The sequence below is a fragment of the Pogona vitticeps genome, chromosome 2 (assembly GCF_051106095.1).
Source record: "Pogona vitticeps strain Pit_001003342236 chromosome 2, PviZW2.1, whole genome shotgun sequence".
Taxonomy (NCBI): Eukaryota; Metazoa; Chordata; class Lepidosauria; order Squamata; family Agamidae; genus Pogona; species Pogona vitticeps.
This window is the reverse complement of record NC_135784.1, coordinates 121,064,282-121,088,662: the sequence shown is the minus strand read 5'-3', so window position 1 is coordinate 121,088,662 and position 24,381 is coordinate 121,064,282. Positions and strand designations below refer to the sequence as shown.

The 24,381-nt window shown below is 39.1% G+C and overlaps 1 protein-coding gene across 3 annotated transcripts in view; it reads left to right on the top strand.

Annotated features, from left to right (window-relative positions):
• Window positions 1-24,381, top strand: part of GABRA1 (gamma-aminobutyric acid type A receptor subunit alpha1) — a 54,657-nt gene that overhangs the window by 5,102 nt on the left and 25,174 nt on the right. For all 3 annotated transcript variants that reach the window (XM_020808384.3, XM_020808385.3, XM_020808383.3), the window contains exons 3-4: window positions 2,211-2,323; window positions 20,443-20,510. In XM_020808384.3, the coding sequence (XP_020664043.1) occupies window positions 2,211-2,323; window positions 20,443-20,510 (181 nt within the window). The remainder of the gene's footprint in view (window positions 1-2,210; window positions 2,324-20,442; window positions 20,511-24,381) is intronic.

The following is a 24,381-nucleotide window of genomic DNA, read 5'->3' as shown; positions in this document are numbered from 1 at the left end:
GTTTGTTTTTTTGGAATGCAGATGACCTTCAGATGTTACAGAAAAATGCAACTAACCTGTGATGGCAATTGTAGGGATCCATTGTTACCAGAAAGTAATGAAGTGCCCCGTTGTATCTTCATGAACAATTTATATGGGGGCAATATTATTCCTGATGAGTAGCATTTTTGAGAAATTCTTCTCTAATGTTTAATTAATATTATAGGAAATTAATAAATATAAATCAGTCTGCAAAAATATGCTTATGGTGGGAAACGTATTGCATCTCTACAAATGAGCTTAATATGCCACAGAGATTCCTTTAATTGTAATTACTGCACCAAGCTTAAATACACCCTGCTATGTCCTTATATACATTTTAGTGATAAACGGAATGTGTGTACCTGATGATCAAATTTAATAAAGATATTTTCCAGTTTTTATTCAGGATGCCCCTTTGTTCTGGACATGCAAATGCCATAGCTGTTTTTCTTCCATCTGTAAAATTATTCACTTAAATACTTAGTCTATGAAAACTGAGTGTTTCCGTATTTAAGCTTATCGGCCCTACAAATATTCAACATACACATTTTTGGAAGATTTAAATTATGTCTCAATATTACATTATGATTTTCATGAACACAGCAGCAATTGTTCAGAATAATTGTAGCCTATGAGACGTTTATTCGCATTGCTAACATTCACGGGGAAGTCCAATTCAAAGGGGTTTTTGAAAATACAATTTGTGTTAATCACATCATATCTGATAGTCATGGAAGGCTGATTCAGTAATAATGAATGTGACAAAGTGATCAAGAGGAAAGTGACTTGGGGTTCAAGGGCTGAGTCCTGCTGAGTTTACACTGGCAAGTGTCCCACATTGCAAATAGGATCCTTCCCAGTTAAAGGGCAGAAGAAGGACTCCAAGATTTTGGCTGTAAGACAACCATGACAGATGATTAGGAGAAAACAGGATGACTTGTACTTGAAAATGCAGAAGGAGAACCACTTTCTTAATGAGGAGAACTTCAGGTAACTGAAAAAGAGGGTGAAAGTTAGCTCAAGGCTGGGGTGCGTCCATGGAAATTAGTTTGCTCCAGGGATATACGCACCAGAACCGACTATTATTCTGATAGAGAAGAGGTATGCAACTGTTCTTAACAAACTTTCTTCCAGTTGACCTTTTGGCTGTGTTTAACATTTCAAGCTAATTGTAACAGCCTGATTCTAAGACTTGCTCTGTCAACCACAAAACCATGGCCCTACTTTCCAACTGCCAGGGTGCCAGCACTGTGCTGCTGTCAGCTACACTGAGTGCAGCTGCTTACCTATATGTGATTGTATTAGTAGGCACGAAATCTGGGAGAAAGATGGGGAAACCATATTGATACAGGATGTAATTTCCTGTTCACCAGGAAATAATTGAGGTATGTCTCATTTTGGCATACTAGATAAAAAAGAATCAATAATATTTAGAGGCCAGAGCCCTATCAGCATCTTGTAAGGATAGTGTAACTTGCCACAGCTAATTGTGTCTAATTGATGAGGAGCTGGGGTAACTTGTCAATTAACAGCAGCACGTTATGCTAACCTTACAGGAACATTAATAGGATTCTAACCAGAAAGTCTGACTGTGCTTGCATTTCATTACCAGCAAACACACAGAACTGCACCATTCCACTATGATGCTAAAAAACTCACAGGGATGTGTGCACGCATGGACGTGAGCATTAAATGCAATTTTAAAGGTACATTGTTAAAATCAGTGGTGCATAATGCCAACAAACATGTTTGCAGTTACTCCTTACTTCTAGGAAGAGATTTAGAATTATTCCTAAAGAATTATTTAAGTTACAGTAAATTTTATAGCAAACTGTTATAGAACTGAAAACAAAGGAAACATAACACTTCTGGAATTACAAACCCTTTTGTTTGGAAGGCAGAAATACTCTAAACACAAATGATGAGGTAAGCAATAGCCCATATTGCCTACTTCTAGGGCTTGCAGTTTGGCCTAAGCTTTTTTGATGAATATGTATACTTTAAAAAGAAACTATGCAGGAGGAAGGTTTCTATAATGCTGCCATAATCTGCCTTGATGGAAGAGATTTTGATCTATAAATCAGTATGAGCAAGATTAAGCAGATTTCAGAATTATGATTCTGTAGGTTTGTTGGTGGATTAATGGTTTATAATGTTAACAGCACTGGTTTCCTCCCCCCCTCCCCCAGCTATGGACAAACTTCCTTACAAGATGAAATTAAGGACAACACAACAATATTCACCCGGATTCTGGACCGTTTACTTGATGGTTATGATAATCGCCTGAGACCGGGATTGGGAGGTATGTGATATAATTTCTGAACTGACTTTAAGAACAAATGTATCCCAATGGCTATATATATATATATAATGGGCTTATAAAACAATAAAAAGACTACAGAATAAACAGCAAAGCACTGGGCAGTCATCCACCCACAAGTGTACCTCTGCCAAAAACTCATTTGCTTCTCTATAAATGCGTCTTAATATAAGGCTAAATATTATGATCCAAAGCCAAACAAAGGTGTTTCACGGGTCTCTTGTAATTTTGAACATAATTGAACATGATGGGCCTTAAAGACCAAGTAAATATGCATTGGGTTAGGCTTAACTGTTGAAACCCAAGTCAACAGACATTCTCATTTTCTCTCTCTGACGTTGCAGCAAGCTTTTAGGGACATATTATTTCCCAGTTCAATCAGATTTACTTTATGCTTTGTTCCTGATGAACTCGAGTTGATGATGACAACAGTGATCCTAAGCATGTTTACAGGAAAGTATCTCCTATGGACGTGGTGGTGCTGTGGGCTAAACCGCAGAAGCCTGTGCTGCAGGGTCAGAAGACCAAGCAGTCATAAGAACGAATCCACGTGACGGAGTGAGTGCCCGTCACTTGTCCCAGCTCCTGCCAACCTAGCAGTTCGAAAGCATGCAAATGCAAGTAGATTAATAGGGACCACCTCAGAGGGAAGGCAACAGCGTTCTGTGTCTAAGTCGCACTGGCCACGTGACCACGGAAGATTGTCTTCGGACAAAACGCTGGCTCTATGGCTTGTAAATGGCGATGAGCACTGCCCCCTAGCGTTGAACATGACTGGACAAAAAAAATTGTCAAGGGGAACCTTTACCTTTACCTTTTTATCTCCTATGGAGGGCCCTGGGATGTATTTCTACAGGAATGTTTGTGATCGGGGTTGCCAGCTTTTTTTAACAGAAGTGAATCAAGCTGATTTCCAGACTGCCTATCCAGTTCAAATGAAATGAGAACAGGTCTGCCTGGGAGCTGAAACAGACTTTTGTGCACAGTCCTGAACATCTGCCACGACATAATAATTTAATCTCATCACACTTTAAAAAGAGTGGCTAATATCCTGCTGCCTAAACATGGGACAACAAGGGAAATTGCTTAAGAGTTCACCTTGCTTTGGCAGGTTCCCTGTAGCATGCCTATTCATTGTACTGGCGCTGCAGTCACCAGTGCAACAAAAACATTTCTCCCCCCCCCCAAAAAAAAAAACCCACACACAGACCTTTCTCTCTGTGCCAGTTGGAAACAGCCATAGAGAGTAGGTTTCTGGTGTGTGTGTGTTGCAGTAGAGAGGGGAGGAAAAAAAGCCCTTCCTCCTGATTCCATCAACAGGTGCAGTCAGCAGATGTGCCTCCATCAAGTATTGGCCATTGGTACACTACTCTGCATTCTGAGCTATGCAAACAGAGGAAGAGTGAGTCAGTGTGTTTCTGGCAGTCAAAGCTGTTCTAGGGATGATTAGTGTTTGAATCCAAATTATGTCCACCTTGCAACTCACCACTGTTCATTACCACACATTTCAATTCTTTGCCATTCATCGGACAGAAAGTATATCTTTTAAAAAAAACAACACTGCTGAATTTTACTGTAGTATCCAGAAGGATTGCATTGACACATCACTGTGAGATATCAGAGAACTAGAACTCTTATGGCTTATTTAGAGCCTCATGATACAGTAGTCAAACTGCAGTACCACAGTGAAGACTCTGCTCAAAACTTGAGTTTGATCCTGGGCTCAGGTAGCTGTCTTGAGGTTGACTCACCCTCCCATCCTTCTGAGGTGGGTAAAATGAATACTCAGCTCACTTGGTGTGTGTGTGTGTGTGTGTGGGGGGAATGTATAGCCTGCATAATTAAAAACTGTAAACTGCCCAAAGAGAGCTTTAAGTACTATGGCACAGTACAGAAGCAGCACATTTTCCTTTATTTTAGGTGGCTGCTCTGATTTTTGCTCTGATTGTCATCCTTCAAAGTGCAGTAAGCATACTTCTGAGGATCATTTGATGTTCAGGAGCAGCTCTCTGTGTGTTCATACTTTTCAGTAGTTGGGAAGTGGGTGAATTATTCTGATGGGTGTTGTCTAATACACTTAAAAGGTGTCGCACAATAGCACAAACCCATTCATGTCTATTCAGATGGAAGTTACATTAAATTCAGTGGGACTTTGTTTACTCCCAGGTAAGTGTATGTAGAGCTAGAGCTTCCTTGTTCCTGACTGAATGTAATGCGTTACCGTTTTAATGCTTTATTGTTTTATACAAGCTCCATAAACAGGAACTTTAACAATCATATTTTAGTATTTTTACAAATACCATATTTGAATACCTGTTGATAACTAAATATTTGTCTATCAAGTCTTATGACCTTGCAAAGGCATAAAATTGTTATAAGGATCTAAAGATGGCATGTCAGAGCCAATAGGGTGCTGTGGATAGAAAGATGAACTAGGAGACCAGGGTTCAAATAACTGATCAGCCATGGAATCTCAAGTCTTGTCTTTTTCTCTATGTGGGGGCATTGGTAAAATCACTTCTTAAATATCTCAACACACCATAAAAGCTCCTGCATATAACATAACAAAGAAGGCATATGCGTATATGAGTGCAGAACTGAGCATGCTGCCACTGTACAGATTCCTACCTCTACTTAAGGATTTCTCAATGCTCTAGAAATGACAACTTGGATACAGAGTTCCCATGAGCAGAACTCTGCTCATGGGGTGTTCTTGCCAGAGGAAGGTTGAAAGAGGCTACATTTATCGGTTCTTCCTTCCCATTGAAGCCCTCTGCGTTCCTTGACAAGCTGCTTAATGGAATTGGAAAAACCTTTAGAATAGTGTGGGAAATGGTGCTAAAGATGACATGGGAAAGGGGAGGATTGTTGCGAATCAGCTTCACTGGTCCTCAACTCCCTCTGTGAAAGGAAAGAGCCATTCTGTTGATAGAAAGAAAAATCTTGATTTAGCCAAGCAGTCCTTTTAGAACCAAACAGTGCCATATTCTTGCAGTAACTGCAACTGCAGAAGGGGAGGGGAAATGACAGATAAGGAAGCTCTATCTCCTCCCCTTGTCCATGCCCTCTTAATCACCATTTCCCACACTATTCTAAAGGTTCTTTTCTACATACCTGTGATTTTTTTTTGTTCAAGCCAACATGCTAAGCATAAAGAAATGAAATAACATTTCATCATCAAAAAAAGGTATGCTTAATAGCAAAGGTGTTAAAATTGGCTGTCTGTCACATTTAACTGTAATAATTTAATTTCAATAAGTATCAGATTATTTTATGTTTCCGTGTTGATTCAATAAAGATTCTAAAAAATAAATAAATAAAGACCACATTTGTTTGCCACAAAATACACAAATTTGTAGTCCCTAATCTGATCTAATTAACTACTCAGTGCCTTTCTATCATTACCTTTTATCTATTAATTCTACCTCTGAATAAAGTATTTCATTTAATGGCCCTGAAGTTAACAAACCTCTGCTGTTCATCGTTTATGATGCCAGGGAAGAAAATAAAGGATTGCTCTGAGGGAGGATTCTGAATGTGATTTTGAAAGTAATATGTAACAAAACAAATCATCATCGGGTTCACTTACTGAGACAGGATTATGTGCAGACTCTGAAATCAGCACCCCTATAAACACTATCTTTATCCTTGATTAATTTCATGGCTTGTTTCAGTCAGTCTTAATGGCAAGGGTTAATGTAATTGAACATATTACAAGCAAGCAGCCTTGTCTGCACCTTGGTTAAGAAAAATATGTGAATTGGTGCTAAAGTTGTGTCTATTTTTAGGAAGCACAGTTGGTGCCTTTTGAAAATACTGTAGATTTTATTTAAAAGACAACAACATTCAGCAATATTTATGCTACAGATGTAGCCACAACTCCCATGCCTCTGGAATGGAGAAAGTCTGGCCCTTCGCTTGACTAGCCCTTCTCTGCCCCCTCCTGAGGGTTATTCTATTGATAGCACTTCTTTTGGCAGATTCGTCAGCTGGTAGATCTCTGAGATCAGCCAGCCGAATGGGATTGGGCCGCCATGAGCACATTTCTGGCAGCAAAACAGGATTCCTATTGGCAGAAGATGCTTCTGCCTATTCCAGACTCTCTACAGATGGAGCACTTTTAAATTAGGATTGTACTGTGGAGCTGTAGAGCCTCGGATCATTTTGCCTTTAACCGTGCTTTTAACAAGGGAAAAAGACTGCACACAGCATTCTTAATTACTGTTCTCAGAATCAGAGAAAGGATAATGGCGATTACTCTGCTGGCATCTGATTGCACTCTGCAAAATATTACGGCCACAGTCCTCGGCACATTTGTCCCAGTCTAAGCCCAGTAGGGCTTGCTTTTGAATAAACATGCCTAGGGTGCACCTTAAATTGTAAACAGGAGCAGCTGCAGCTGAATCGCATTTGTTGCCTTCTTTTGTAGCAAGGCAACGCCATCAAAAAGTTTAATTTTGAAATGACTTGACAATGCGGACAGGCTGAGGATTTATGTTGGCATGGTATAGAGCCATCTGCATTATGATGATTGAACCATTTCAAATGGTAGAAATGAAATACCTCCATCCGTATCTGGCTCTAAAATGCTCTCAAGTAAATGGATAAAATGAATAGACAAATCCCAGTATGAAACAACAATGTTATTACCATACACGCTGAGGTTAAAGATTACTGAGACCTTAGGCAAGGCAAATTTCAGACAAGATAGAGTCTTGAAAGTTCAAGATATATGGAAGTGTCTCAGGATGAAGATGGGGGAAGAAGGTGCTCCAAATCTGGAAAAAGTCTGAAGTCTGCCAGATTGTTCAGAATCTCTGCCACTTAGCTTTCTTAAAACCATTCGATGTATTATGAATATTTCCAGAAACACTTATAAAATGAGCCAACATGCTTGTCCATTCTCAGTCAATGTGGCCTCTTAAGACAGCAGTATGAATATTCAGTCTTTTTCCAGGATGGAGTGGAAAAGAGATGGATTAATTTGTGGATTTCCCGGCTTATGCCTGTGCACGTACAAAGGCATTGAGAAAAGGCTCTTTAGAGTTTTGAATGCAGAGTTATGTAAATGTGGGTTGGGGGGAGGAGCATCCCTGTTGCTTCTGGAAAAGATATAGTTAGTGTAGTTCTTCCGCTCCTTGTTTACCATTTTCATATTGAGCTGGCTCTAAGCTGTATGTTTTTGCTCAGGCAGAATACAAACAGCTGGGGAAGGTCATTCCCAAGCAGCTACCAGGTCCAAGAATAATCTATTAGACCACTGGTTCTTAACCTTAGGTTACTCAGGAGTTTTGGACTGCAACTCCCAGAAGCCTTCACCACCTGCTGTGCTGACTGGGGTTTCTGGGAGTTGCAGTTCAAAAGCATCTGAGTAACAAAGGTTAAGAACCACTGTATTAGACAATCAACCCTTTGTATTCTTTCTATGGCTTTGTGGTGGTTTTTTGAGGAATGTTTGTCCAAGTTCAAAAAAAGCAACCGCCCCCACATATTTGCAGGTTAAAACAAAGTATTTCCAATAAGTATTATTGTATCTACCACAAACTAGTAACTAAACATACTTCAGGAGAATCAGAGAACAATGTTCTTTGGGAAGTCCAACTCTGCTGTTATATGTCGGTTTCGTTATAAAACGGAAGATAATGACAATTCTTGAAATTTTGACTAGCATAATAACAAAAATCATGTTACCTAGATTAACCCTTCTGTGTCACTTAAAAATTATGAGGACATTTTCCTAGGGTGGATGTTGAACAGAGCCATGGGCTACATCAAGTAGGATGTCAGTGAGTGCTGACAGAAACCACCAGAGACATTCATAGGCCACATCAGAATGTTTATGTTTTTGTAATACATGTCCATCTTTCAGATATAGCACAGGCAATATTGTCTCAATTAGTAAATTTTGTTGTTTTATATCACAGTATTGTCAAGAGTTGGCACTTGCTCATCTAAGCAAGCCAGTGCTAGAAATGTGTGTCACCTTGTGGTCTTGTTTACCACAGAAAGATCTGGTGCAAAATCCAGCACAGATTTGGGGTATTCTCGCTACTTATTGTACTTCATTGTTTTCCTAATCCTGTTTATTCAGACCAAATTTAAAATCTTTCATGATATGCAAGGATTGCATACTTGTAATTATGACAGAACAGCCAGACCTTTTTAAAACTTTTTTCCTCCCCCCCACTTCCCTTTGTTTGTCATGTCCTGTAGTCATAGGTTAGATCAATTACCGTAGTGTTTTCATATAGGTTTCTGTTAATTAGTGGCATTTTCTGGAAATCTCTTTTGTAAAAATTATAAGGTAGATTTGTGTGATTCATTTCATTTTTTTTTTTTTTGGAGGGGAAAGTTTTACAATTAAATTAAATTAAATGTAGTTGCCAGTTATTTTAAAATAGTATCTACCAGCTGCTTGTTATATAGAACAATAGTGGCAGGTTCCTACGCTATAACTAACTTTCAGTGTCAATCTGTAGCTGAAAGAATGTGTGTTTTGATTGTGCTCTCCACCCGACCAACCGCCTTTACATAATGGGTTTATTTTTTTTTACTTTGAGTGACTTTCCACTTAGGCTATGGTACTCATTATACCTGCTAATGCCACAAATATATATATATATATATATATATATATATATATATATAGATAGATAGATAGATAGATAGATAGATAGATAGATAGATAGATAGATAGATAGATAGATAGATGATAGATAGATAGATAGATATAGATATAGATAGATATAGATATAGATATAGATATAGATATAGATATAGATATAGATATAGATAGATAGATAGATAGATATAGATATATATATATATAGATATATATATAGATATATAGAGATATAGATATAGATATATAGAGATATAGATATAGATATAGATATAGATATAGATATAGATATAGATATAGATATATAGATATAGATATAGATATAGATATAGATATAGATATATAGATATATAGAGATATAGATATAGATATAGATATAGATATAGATATAGATATAGATAGATAGATAGATAGATAGATAGATAGATAGATAGATAGATAGATAGATAGATAGATAGATAGATAGATAGATAGAGATATAGATATAGATAGATAGATAGATAGATAGATAGATAGATAGATAGATAGATAGATAGATAGATAGATAGATAGATATAGATATAGATATAGATAGATAGATAGATAGATAGATATAGATATAGATATAGATATAGATATAGATATAGATATAGATATAGATAGATAGATAGATAGATAGATAGATAGATAGATAGATAGATAGATAGATAGATAGATAGATAGATAGATAGATAGATAGATAGATAGATAGATATTTACATGGCACATTTATGTTATTAAGCCAGTGGTGAAACAAATGGTGCTCATTCCAGCCAAATGAGGGAAAACCAAGATATGTTGAAATTCCAAGTTACCATGTCCTAAAGAGCTACTTCCCCCCCATCCTAGTTTTCCTACTCTTCACTAAGTTATCAGCCTTATCTTGATGCCACTAACCTGGGGTTTAACTGAGAAGTACGGCTGCTGCACATTTAGCTTCTTCCTAAGGAGATGGTGATGTCTGCTCTAACCTTAACTCTAACTGCTCCTTTAATACATCATCCTTATGTGACCACGAAACAAGTGTTTGGCAAGTCTTCCCATGCACTGAATCAACTGCAGCACAGGTTTTCTTGATACCTCACTATAGTGGTTTTTTTTTATTATTTATGTATTTATTGCACCTACATCCCATCTTTCCTTCAAGGAGGTCAATGAAATATATATGCCCTCCCCACACTCTAATCATATGACTGCCCTGTGAAGTAGATTAAGCTGAGAGAGAAGAACTGGCACAGGGTCACCTTGTGAACTGGATGGCTGAGTGGGAATTTGAAGCTCAGTTTCTTCAGTCTTAGCCCAACACCCTTACCATTACACCACACTGGCTGTCTGGATAAAATATAGAACTGTAGTGTCGTAAATGGGCATGGTTAATTAGTGGGACTTGAAACAACAGAATAGCATGAGCTAGAGTTTTTTAAAAGACAATTATATTTTTCAAACCTGTGTGCCAAATATGTGTGAAAATGGGGGGGGGGAAGCATCACTTATACCTGCCCACACCTATGCTACTACCAATGCTAGTATAAGCCATGTATATACTTTACATTATCAGTTTGTTTATTTCTTCAAAGCCTATCTCAAATACAAAAGCATTTGATCTGGTTAGCAGGGATGGCCTTTTTAAAATACTTCCCAAGATTGGATGTCCACCTCGTCTCCTTAACATCATCAGATCTTTCCATGAGGGAATGAAGGGCACTGTAGTTTTTGACGGCTCAACATCAGACCCCTTTGACATCCGAAGTGGAGTGAAACAGGGCTGTGTCCTCGCACCAACACTTTTTGGGATCTTCTTTGCTGTCATGCTGAAGCATGCGTTTGGAACTGCAACCGAGGGTGTCTATCTCCGAACTAGATCAGACGGAAAGCTCTTTAATCTCTCTAGGTTGAGAGCGAAGACCAAAGTCCAACTGAAATGCATGCGGGACTTCCTCTTCACAGATGATGCAGCCATTGTTGCCCACTCTGCTGAAGACCTCCAACAACTCGTGAATCATTTCAGCAAGGCCTGCCAAGACTTTGGACTAACAATCAGCCTGAAGAAAACACAAGTCATGGCCAGGGCGTGGACTCACCTCCTTCTATTACCATCTCCACACAAGAATTGGAGGTTGTTCATGACTTTGTGTACCTCGGCTCAACAATCTCTGATGTCGAGCTGGATAAATGCATTGGCAAAGCAGCTACCATGTTCTCTAGACTCACAAAGAGAGTATGGCTCAATAAGAAGCTGACGACACATACGAAGATCCAGGTCTATAGAGCCTGTGTCCTAAACACACTCCTGTACTGCAGTGAGTCCTGGACCCTTTGTGCACAGCAGGAGAGGAAGCTGAACACCTTCCATATGCGTTGCCTCCGATGGATTTTTGGTATCACCTGGCAGGACAAAGTTCCAAACAGAGTAGTCCTAGAACGAGCTGGAATTTTCAGCATGAATACATTACTGAAACAGCGACATCTACGTTGGCTCGGGCACGTTGTGAGAATGGCTGATGGCCGGATTCCAAAGGATCTCCTCTATGGAGAATTACTGCAGGGAAAGCGCCCCCACAATTACGATACAAGGACATCTGCAAGCGAGATCTGAAGGCCTTAGGAATAGACCTCAACAGATGGGAAACCCTGACATCTGAGCGTTCAGCCTAGAGGCAGGCACTGCATCACGGCCTCTCCCAATTTGAAGAGACCCTTGCCCAACAGGCCGAGGCAAAGAGGAAGTCACAAAAGCAGCAAAACCAGGGAGCCGGACAGGGGACAGATTGGATTTGTCTTCAGTGTGGAAGAGATTGTCACTCTCGAATTGGCCTTCTCAGCCACACTAGGCGCTGTTCCAAGTCCTCCATACAGAGCACGTTACCATAGTCTTTCGAGACTGAAGGATGCCTAACTAACTAATCTCAAATGGGGTAAGAAGATACTTAGCCGAAAACTTCCACCTTCTTTGTTCCATTTTCTGTGATTGGACTTCAAGAAGTAAATTGGAAAGAGGAAATGAAAGGAAAGACCATAAAATATTTCCTGCTTTCTTATCCTTTTGTAATGACTCATCCTCCACTCTATTAGAAAATGCCTTCCTTGGATCCTTCTGGGTGGAGTTTTGGCCATTTCTCACATATGTCCAGTTAAGTTAACTTTTGAAATACAATAGGTAAGGGGTTTGTTCTTGAAGACATCTCATGTCCATGCTCTGAGATGAGTTAATATAACCAAAAACCAAACTTAGAAGGTAAACTAGTTCCATGGCCCAGAAAGTAAATGCAGGACAAATCCAAAATATTCCAGAAGAATATTTCTACAGCCATTTATGAAATGAGATAATTAATGACAAGTCATACTTACTGTTTGAAGCATCTGTTTAGCATGGCCAGAATAATATAGTATAGGCCAAATGTAATAACTCATAAGGCATTATTTGGCATTTATGTATAGTCTACACCAGCCATTCTCATCGGGGCCATATGGTTGAGAATGACTGGTCTACAGTTCATCACTTTTAATAAAAGTGGCAAAACAGATACAGAGTAGGACGAGCAGACAAGACAATCCAACAAATATTGCTGTGTTGCTGGTTAAATTTGGATGATTCTGGGAAAGATGCTGGGGTCTTGAAGGAGAATGTCTAGTAACCTGATTCATTTCCCTCTTTCATCCCTCTGTCAGTGGAAAAAGTGACTGTTCCTAGTGAAGTTTACAGATCAAATATATTTCAAAAATCCATACCTATAGACAAGCTGTGGTGAAGTACGTATTACACTTCCCTCTCACCAGAGGTGCCGCTAGCCCCATCCCTCCCAGGTTTTAGGAGGCAACTGAAGATCTGGATATTCTCCCGAGCCTTTTTATAGTTTGCCATTATTTTAGTAATCATATACATGTGATTATGTATATGACCATCTGCCTTCTGTTAACTTCTTTGCACTTTACATGGTTCCTTTGGTTGTTTTGAAACCATTTTTCTCTTGTTGGTTTTATTGTCCTTGATATTATTGTTTATGACTTTGTTCTCCTTCTTAGCTGCCCAGCCTAGCAATTTGTTGGGATGGATAAAAATGTAAATAAATAAATGAAATTAAGAAAAAGAAAACTATGCCTGCATTCTATTCAGGCAGGCTCTTTCTGAGTGACTGACTGTAGAAGATAGATTTTTAAACATTATGGTTTGTATTTTTTGTTGCTTTTTAAATCTGTTTTAGTAATGCTTTTATCTTTTTAAATAAAATGTTAATTTATTTATTTATAAAAATATTTCAACAGTTTACTGTTTTTAGCTCTTAGTATTGTGTTTTAATGATGCAAACTACCTTGGGCAAAACTATTTTAAATAAATAAACAAACAAACATATATAGTGCCACTAACAAGCAGGTATAAAGTGACCATTGTATAAAGTGCAGTAATCATGAATTATTGTAACAATGACAACATTTTTAAGACCTGCAGTTATAGCATTCAAGCAATCTATGCACATTTTCAAAGTTAGATGGGCAAAAAAATTACATAAAGCCCATTGTTGCTGTTATTTATTTATTTATTTATTTATTTATTTATTTATTTATTTATTTAACTTATATGCTGCCCACACTACTCAAAGGTCTCTTGGCGGCTTACAACATTTAAAATACAATAAAAAGGCAAAATAATTAAAATGCAATTAAAAATATATACTCTAAAAATTGCCATTGGACCCAGAGCTGATATTAATTCAATTAAAAGCTTTCTGGAACAGGAAGGTTTTGACCTGGCACCAAAATGTCATCAGCTTCGGCGCCAGATGAATCTCAGTCAGGAGGGCATTCCATAGTCTGGGGGCAGCGGCCGAAAAGGCCCTTTGTCTACAAGCCATCCCTCTTACCTCCTTGAGGGACGGCTCTTTCAAAGGGGCCCCCTGGCTAGATCTTAATTGCCGGGTAGGTTCATACGGAAGGAGGCGGTCCTTCAGGTATCCAGGGCCCAAGCCGTTTAGGGCTTTATATGTCAAAACAAGCACTTTGAATTGGGCCCGGGCAGCAACTGGTAGCCAATGTAATTTAAACAGATTTGGCTTGATGTGTCCCCTAGCGGCCCCACCACTCACCAGCTGCGCAGCTCGATTCTGGACCAGTTACAGTCTCCAGACCATCTTCAAAGGCAGCCCCACGTAGAGCGCATTGCAGTAATCTTTGTGAGATGTTACCAGTGCGTGTGTAACTCTCATGAGTCTCCGTTCGTCCAGGTAGGGCCGTAGCTGGTATAATTTATATAATACCAACCTTTCAGCAAGTTATGACTTTGGTTTCCATACACTGGGGAAATAGGTTTTGGAAATGTGATGAAAGCACATGGTGAACTTCCAACTTGCAAATGGAGTAAGCCCCAAACCATTGTTATTATTTCCCATGAGGACTATGACCTTTTAAGAATTTTCTGGAACTATACATTTGTAAAAGTGCCCTGGCAACTGGCTCTGTGTTTCTAAAGAGATTAGAAAAATTACTTTTCCAGACTACACGGCTAAGAATGCTCTTCACAGCTTGGCCATTGCTGCTATGTTGGCTGGTTGTATTCTGGGAGCTCTCGTCCAAAAAACAAAACAAAACAGACATCAACAAAGCAACACCTTTCCAGTAACTGAGGGTTTATAATAAGATTGCAGTAAGTCAAGCATCATGCTTTCTATCCACACCAGCACAACCAGGTATATCCTGATATAAGTACACCCATTCCACATGCCTCAGTACCAGACTGCAGTCTTGATCATTGGAAAATAATTGGCACAGAATACAGTATAATATACAATAAAGCACTCCAACACATAAATGTTAACGCTAGCAAGAGTATGAAAATACAAATATAGACTGTTACATCTCACTACCCATAAAACAATTCCTGATTAAGAGTATCAAATCATTGCACAATGATTTCTTCATCGTAACAGCACATTTTTCTGCAAATGTTTGTTTTTAGGTATCTTAAATCTGATCCTTAGCACTGACAATACTAGAGCTATTTCCAATAGCTAAGTTTTTTTTTTAAATGGCTATATTTTCAGCACTCACAAACCCTTTTCTTGTTTTAATTTTATGAAAGAGTCCTTGTCTAGGAATGGAAAAGAGATTCAGTAACCACAAATTTATCTGGTTTATTGTCTGACAAGATCACTAATGAAAGTCTAAGCATACCTTTCACTTTTATGTTATTATTTTTCCTTACTGGGTGATCAGGGACCAGTCACTGTCTCTCGGTCTGATCCCCTTTATTGGTTATCATGAAGATAAAGCAAGAAAGCTTATCATCAGCTCCATAGAAAAATAACATAAATTTATTAAATAAACATTGATAGGCTGTCTCACTTCTAAAGGATGCAATGTTGTAGATTTTGTAATTTTCATGGAAACACAGGGTTGCATCAAGACTTAATCATTCTAAGAGACGTTTAAATAAATGGGGCATAAGTTAGTTATGATTTCAATGGGTCCACTCAAAGTATGACAAAAACTGAATCCAACTCATTGTCATCAGATTTTATGGTTCAAAGGAACACAGTCCTATCTGGCGCAAACCCTCAATATGAAAAGCAAAGGTAAAATAAAATAGTTTATTTTTCAATGGGGATTGATATCCCAGTTCTGTGAGTCAGCATCTGTCAAGCTGTGCCCTGTCTTAGAATGACTCATTACTTTTGGAGCACCAGACAAAGCAGAGCTGAATCATCTAATTGCAAAAGTGATAAACAAGTGTGAGCTTTGTTTGCTTGTTTGTTTGTTTTTAAATCCCAAACTCGTGAAAAGATACTTTGCTTAGTGTGCAGAATTGAATTTAAAAACAAGAAATCCACTAAATAAGTAGTGAAGACTGGGAATTCTTGGAATTTTTTTTAAAAAATCAGAACACCACAAAGCATGAGTCAAATTGTGATAAAAGTACTGGTGGTCTAATGTTCTGATATAGCACTGTAGGGTGTACAGAGGCAGCTCTACCTATAGCATGACTTAAAGCTGTTAGCCTGTTTGTGCCTGTCGTGAAATACTGGACACCAGCCGTCAATCATTCTTCATTATTAAGATCATTCAGAGTCACTGTGGTAGTCAGTCACTCTCTCTGAATGAAGGGATTCAAGATATTGGTGGGCTAAATGATACGCTATATGACTAGGGATGCAATATTACAAAAACTGGATTGGTTTGCCCCATATTTTATGTGCCCCCAGTGCCACCCCAGTGCGCACTTAGCCCAGATTTTAAGCTTTCGTTTTAAAAGAAAAAGTAAGAAAAAAGAGGAATTGGTAGAAAGAAGGACGGCAGAGAAATTTTTCAGAAACTTCTGCTTGTTGTTGAGGCTGAGCCTATGGTTGTTGTGAATTTTAAATTTATGGAAAGAGGTTTGAAATAATACGGGCAAGGTAATGTCCTTTGTCTTGGGATTATTATACTGGGATTATTGAGCCTGCTTACATTGATATAGGTCCTCCTGAAATAAATGGTTCTTACACATCAGTAAATGTGCATAGGGAAATGATAAACTTTATACTTATTAGCATGTAGACAGTGTTACTTTCTTAGACTACAGATCACAGAATCCCCAAAGTGACATGGTCAGTGACCGTTCTGGATGGGTTTTGGATGATGCTGTCCAAAATGCAAATTTCCAAGGTCTGCTAGGAATCTGTCTCACTCCTAATGAGTGAGGCTCATAACAGTGGGACTGAACAGCAGCTAATACAGGTGGGGGTTTATGAATGAGGTTTTGCATTGATAAACATGGGGCATAAAAAGTTAAGCTAGACCAATTCCTAGTCATCAATAACATTGATCTGTATCTCAGCAGATCTCTGCCCTTTGCTCTCACTTTGTCCAGCATTATTTTCCCTGCAGATCAGTTGATTTGAGTGCACCATGAGGACACCTTCATGGTGACCATGACATTTTCTTCCTTTTGCTCCATTTTGAAAACTTTTATTGAAAGGAAGACCTTTCGACGCTAAGAGGAGGAGAAAAGGAAACATCCGAGTAACGCAGCCTGTAAAGGTCTCTCTGGATTGAAGGGAGTGAGACCCTGACATACAATGTGACAGTGCCCACACAGCAGAGCGAAGAAGAGACGGTCTGGGTGGGGGGATTGGGAGAGGGAGCAAGTGAGCACTACCTCAGTTAAGACTCTTCTCCAGTCCCCCTTTCCAACATGTAGTTTTTATTTTGTTTTGGTTTCTTTTAAGTATGGTAATAGGTAGGTGGTAGGGACGTGGTGGCGCTGCGGGCTAAACTGCAGAAACCTTTGTGTGCTGCAGGGGCAGAAGACCAGCAGTTGTAAGATCGAATCCACATGACGGAGTGAGCTCCCGTCGCTTTGTCCCAGCTCCTCGCCAACCTAGCAGTTCGAAAGCATGTAAATGCGAGTAGATAAATAGGTACCATCTTGATGGGAAGGTAAACAACGTTCCGAATCTAAGTCGCGCTGGCCACGTGACAGCGGAAACTGTCTTCGGACAAACGCTGGCTCTATGGCTTGGAAACGGGGATGAGCACCGCCCCCTAGAGTCGAGCACGACTGACTAAAATGTCAAGGGGAACCTTTACCTTTACCTAATAGGTAGGTGAGTTAAAAACTCTACTCTAGCCTGTCTTCTTCTTTCAGAACAAACTGAAGTAAGTGTGAGGAATATGTCGTTATTTGCTTGATGGATGCCAGGAAGCAGCTGACAATTCATTATCTGTGCTGTATGCTGTCTTTTAGGTGCCTTGGGCGGAGGAATAGGCAGCAGCAGGACATGGTGGGAAGCAGAGAGGGTAAAGAGGGACCATTCAGTAGTGATTCATCAGGGACACCCCTGGCTCATTTCTGATGCAAACCTGGGGATGGGATTCATTTCGTTCCAGTCCTATCAAACTGCTGTGCAACATGGACTGTAATTATCCAGGATTTTAGCAGGTCTGCAAATTTCACAACAGTGTTCCAAAATGTTAAAAACTATATATAAATCAATGTATATATTAGATAAACTTTTATAGAAAAAGGCTCTCGTTACAGGGAGTGCCCGCAAAAATCTGCGTATTATAAAACACACTTGAATGTTTCTTTCTCATATGCTCATTATGAGAAGCTTCCTTGTAGTGTCTGATGCTCCACTCTGCCATTGTTCAGAGCAGGGCATTTAGCCCAGTGATTTGTAGTTTTTGACAACCTTCCCTGTGTGGGCCAACCCACCACATCTTTCACAGATAACATACTGTTGCATTTTGTGTTTTAGGTTTGTTGTGTTTTTAAAATTATTGTTATAAAACACATTTAAATCTTTCAACATATGAATATTTATTCATAAACTGTTTCACATCTTCTAGGTGCTACCAAGACAAATTTAAATAAATAAATAAATAAATAAATAAATAAATAAATAAATAAATAAATAAATAAATAAATAAATAAATAAATAAATAAATATTAATAATTTGTTTTCTGAGGTGATTCCCTTAGTCTGTATGTAGGAACAGCAGCCTGTTCCAGAGCTGGTTTGTGTCATAGTGATGTGCTTATGTCTCAGTCTGTACCTAAATTCTGGGTGAAATTATGCATTAGATACAATAACGAAAGCTGAAATCCTGTTAGTGTTTAAGAGATGTGATTCAGCCAGTCTTTCGTGTCTGAGAAATCAGACCTGCAAAGGAACAAAAGGCATATGGCCTGAAGATCAAATATAAAACAAAGTAAGCTAATTTGCAAATTATGAGAGACACATAATCAACCCTTGAAGAATTCTGTTTTGTAGCCATGAATTATCTGTAATGTATAGTTTGACCACAGATACTCCTCAGAGGCAGGTGAATAAAAAGCAGCAGCCAGAGAAAGTATTAAGAACCCTCTATCATTCCCCACACATCATTTCCAGAGGAGTGTGTGTAAATTTCTCTTGCAGTTTGATTGCATCCATTTGCATGGAAGATATAGCCAGGTGCTTAGTCTACCTGGCAGAATTTAAATTTGAGCACTCTTTCACAGGAGACCATAGGCTTCCAATGCCAAGCAAGTCACTAGGCTATGAAATGAGGACTCATTTTTCAGGATGAATATTTCTTTGGAGAATTAACCTGACACTCGCAGTACTTTGAGGTTAATTCTCATTCTGACCCTCTTTAGGATTATAGTCCAACTCAATTAGATGTTGAAGAAAAGTCTTTCCTTTCTTTAAGGCAATTAATATTCTCATAAGCAGATTTGATTAGGCCACATGCATTTTGCTGGATGGTTCATTAGGAAAGTCCACTGTTCAAATGTCTTTTCAGTATCATTCATGGGGTTGTCAGTCCAAAAAGCAATCTAAAAATACATCACTCAACATTCATTGCATGATAATATAACTGTGGCTAGAATAATCTTCATAGAAAAATGTGAATATGATATTCCTTGCTCATCCCCCCCCCCCCCAGTTTAGAGCACAGCATGTTGAATCACTGGGTTAAATGTTGACTTAGTCATACTTACAGTATCTATTTAAATCTATCAGACTTGATTAAATGACTAATGCTCAGTTCTATTGCTTTCACAGAGGCTACTCTTAAGTGTGACGATGTCCAGATACAACCTGTTGGCTTTCCAGCGCCCTAGTGGTGCACTAAGTGATTCTTTTTAACTATACCATGGACCCTCCATAATGACATTTAAATGTTCACTCATGATATTTAAATTTCCAGAGAAATATAGGGCAGTGGAGACAGTGTGTGCATGCCAGCAGCATTTCTTCTCTTATGGGCCTCAAGTGTATTTACTAAATAGTATTTTCTATCTGAGGGATTTTCAGGAGTAGTTTTAGGTTACCTCAGGAATTTCTGCAGAGAGGATTCCTCAGAAGAACATGCATGTATGTGCTCATAGGTTGATTACTGATGGTTTTGTTTATATGAACCCATTTCAGACATAGGAAGCTGTCGTATGAGTGGTCAAACTATTGTTCCATATACCTTTATTGCCTTCATAGACTTGCAGCAACTCGCCAGAGTTTTAAAAAGAATCCTTCCAGCTCTCCCTGAAGATGCAGAGGGTGCAAGAGTATGCAACCTTCTGTGGAGAAAATAGGAGCTCCACCACTCAATTAAAGCCTCTTCTATTCTTAAAGTATCTAATCAGCTTGGGTTCATTCATTCAAGGATGGGCAAATCCTGAAGGCTGGGGTCTAAATTTCCTGCACTTGCGATCTGCATATGCCTTCTCCTCAGAAAAACATGGGGGGGGGGAGAAAGAACAAACATTAACGGCATTTCTAAATTCATATCAGTGTTGTTGCTTTTTAACATTAAAAGTAGGGCTGCTCTTTTTTCTTAGAAAGCCAAATGATGCTTCTGGAAACTTCCTTTCTCTCTGAGGGAGGGAAGGTTTCTAGGAAGAGCCAGAGCATTGATTCCCAGCACCCTATTTTTTTCTGTTTCGAGAAGAGCTTTTGATGGTTGGATCTAAGGACACTAATTCTTCCATTTCCTGTCTCCTCAGAGCGTGTAACTGCTGTGAAGACTGACATCTTTGTTACCAGCTTTGGACCTGTTTCAGACCACGATATGGTAAGCAATCTCTTATCTTCCTTTGGTTTTAAAGTTTTTCTTAGCCTTGAGAAAGGGTATGAAAATTGGCACTAACTTGTCATCACTGTTGCCTAACCTGCTTTCCATGTTGATACAATTTTTAAAGTCTTCTGCACTCACAATATCTAAGCTTGCTTAATGTATCACCTTGAATGTCAGCCCCAGTTAGGCAATCCAGTCCCTCTGAAATGTTTTTAACATTAGGCTCACTCAGTACCATTTTTTCCAACATAGACAGCAGAAAACGGGAAGACATTTTTGCCTACAATGGGCATGTCTGCTTATGGATGGGTCATTTGAAGGTTAAGATGGGAAGGAACTCAGATATAGATGTCTAGTAAATCAGCAGGGAGAAATAAAAGAGGATAATAAACAATGTCTGATTGCTCAGCTTATACTCAAATCAGATACTGGGAAGCTGTAGAAAATATGCCATACTATCTCATCACACATACCTCATTTGGACAATCAGCTTTCCATTTCTTCTCCATCACTCCAATCGAATCTATATTCCCTGCCAAATGTTAGGTCAGAGGTGACTACTGAAGTCCTTTAAAAGCTTGACTGCTCTGGTTCAAACTTTCCTAGTTCTTGGGAGATTGCTTTTCAGGAGAGTGACTATAACGAAATGCCAAAGCTATCCACAAGTCAGCACTGGTAGGGTGATGCTCTGGGTTCTAAAGCATCCACCTGCCACAGCTCAGTCGTGAATGGCTTCCTTATAGCCACTGTTCCAAGAAGGAGCTTGTCAGACTCTGCCAGGCGCAAAGGAAACCTCAAACCCTGCAAGGCATCTAAAGGATTTAGTTCTCTGATTGCAGCAGCTTATGTGGAAAGCCACAAAGAAATGCTGGCAGCTCAAATAAATGCTCCTAAGTGCTGAGCATTGGTCGATTAACAGGCTCTTTTATTACATTTATTGATACACAAGAATAAGAATTCAAAGGGCCTGGTAAAACTTTGAAAACTATTTCACAGGTATGCATATTCTGGCTTGTTTTTTGTATAGATATGGTTTTGCATTATGCATTATATGAGTGTGGCATATGTCCTGATAAGATGTGGCAGTTACAAAGCCTTGCTTTTCTTTCTCTGCTCCCCCCCTTTTTTTTTTGGTCGCTACAAATACTGTTGCAGAATTAATTCTGGAATGCTTCCAATAGGGATCTTGAAATGCATGGAGCACGAATACAAAGTATAGTACTTCGGGGATCAAAACTTTGCCCTCTTATATTTGCATTAGTGCTTTGCTTCAAAGAAAGAAGAAGCTTCTCTCTCTCTCTCTCTCTCTCTCTCTCTCTCTCTCTCTCTCTCTCTCTCTCTCTCTCTCTCTCTCTCTCTCTCTTCCTGCCCCCCACATACTCATACACAGAAATTAGTGCATTATGGGTGTTATGTGGAAAAACTGTCACAGGGTCTGTACTGATCACTTTGTCCCACCTCATTTTTAATCAGTTAAAAAGCAGTCGGTTTTTATCAATTAACAGCATGCTGGGCCTGATCCTGTATACGGATCTCAATTCCTGTGGGGTGGAATCATGTTATGTGTAAGATATTGTGATATATTGGTTGTTCCGTTTACTCTTATGCCTGTTGAGGTTCGTGCACACAGCATTCTGTGCAAACACGAGTCCAGTTTGTTGTTTTTTTTAACGTCAGATGTCCTGGGAGACATAAATATGAGTATGCCCTGAAATATTCATTATAAACATATTTAGAGATGGAATGGGAGCATTCATTTTCTACACAGGATCTCATCACCCCCGACACAAGTTCTCAGAATTACAAAGTGATAAAGTTCTCAAGGACACAAACATCACCGAGTCTGTCCCTCTGCTGTTGAAGGTAGTCCACAGAGAGTTAGGAACAACAGAGGAAGTTGAGAGTGGCTGATTATTTTTATCTTGTGTGTGGGGGGGAAACCTCACCCCCCATATTTTGGGTTTTGGTTTCCCCCTTTTCCCGCTTGAGATCCACCTGACAACAGAGCTGAGATGTGACATCACTGACATGTTTGGATTGTTGCTGGCTAGCTGGAAAGAGACATGTAGTCTACTAAATGAAACTATAGACTGAGTGAATCATGGGTGGGGGGAATAGTCTGTTTTATGTGCTTGTGCCCAGGTTGCTTGTTTGGGGCCATCTGAATGCATAAGATCATTTCGCATAATGGTACACAGGCATTTGATACTCGTTTTACAACTGAAGCTAGGCAGGCCTGACTCTTCAAGCTGCCTGGATGAGAAGTCCCTTGGGAAGCATAAGCAAGTTGCCTGACCAATTTGGAAGAATGATGAGGTTTAAGTGACATGACTAACATATGCCTCGATATCTGAAGGATTCCAGGCACATTGACTGTTTTGGCATCCGTTTATTGAATACTCACCACAAAGCGGCAAAATGAATGTCAGGTTGTTTGTGTCTGGGCTGCGGCATTGCTATTGAGTAAATGAGGTGATTGTGTAATGCAGAGCAAATTGGTCTCAAAGAGAAATATCTTACTAGGAGCATGTTTGAAAAGAGAAATTTAATACATTTAAGATGGAGGAGTGGGAGAAGCCCTGGACGTTCTATAGGGCAATTTTTGCCTCTAAAAGAACTCACTAAGATGGCAACTGTTTATGATTAGGGGTTTGATACTGAACTTTTGTGAAGAAACAAGCTCCTTGTTTTGTTGTCTGTATTGGCTGTTCTTATTGAAAGGCCAATGTGTAAAAGGATAGATGTCTTATGCTCTTCCAGAATCAATTCATCTTTTCAAAGACTTGTCTTTGAAGGTCTGTGTGATGGAAAGCAAAGCAAAATAAAATATAAAATTTAAAAAGGATTATCACTTTTTCCCTCAAGATTTCCCACAGAAGTGTCATGGCAATTAATTTCTTGGCCAGTCCAATTCCCCTTTGCTGTGAAAGTGGTCACTGCCAAAATAAAAGAGGAAATGTACCTGCAAATAACAGGACAAAAGGTAACACTAAAAATGGAAGACAATTTAGTTGTATTCGGCCATTTTGGTGTATGTAGCATTCACACACACCCCAGGAGCAGTTGCAAGGAGAAAAGTGTCTTGCCTTAAGAATTCATGTATGGGAGGGGGGTTACAAGACAGGGCTGTGCATTGCACATACACACCATGTTTGGTTCAGAAACCATGTCAGTTTCTCAGCTTCAAGCCAGACCCTGAGTTGGTCCAAAGCAATTCAGAGCCTCTCTGATTTGGTTAGGACTTTGAATCTGAATTGTGATTTGGGGATCCAGATCACCAGCCTTTCCTCTGAATTACACTGAAAAAATAAAAACAGCTGTAAGGTCCTGCATTGACTTTATTTTTGTCCATATAATGAGTCTATTTAGACTAGGAGGAAGTGAAACCAATGTGGAGGATATATCAGGGATCTCCTACCAACTGTCCTCAGACTGAAGAAGCTACTTGGATGAGTTAGTAAAACATTTCAACTAACAAGAAAGAAATCCAGTTGCCATGACTCAACTTCCAGATAACTCACCTGGATGACTGAGAATCTTCACAGATATAATGCTTGAGAAAGTGGGGGAAGTTATGTAAATGAGAGAGAGTGCATAACTAAATGCAGAGATTAAGAAAAATGTGTAAAAATAGGCACAGATTTCAGTGCAAGAAGAAAACCCAAAGTCTCACAAACTGATGAGAAAAAATGATAAGAAGAAAATGCACTTGAGATTTGGAAAATGCAGCAGAAGAGAAATGGAGAGATCTTCATATGACTAGAGGAAACTGATTTGCATATAATTGATGTATGATTACAAACACATGCACAAACTTGAAGGGCCCAGTTGTCCCTAGTTAGTCTTTCACCTTTAAACCCAGCATGGA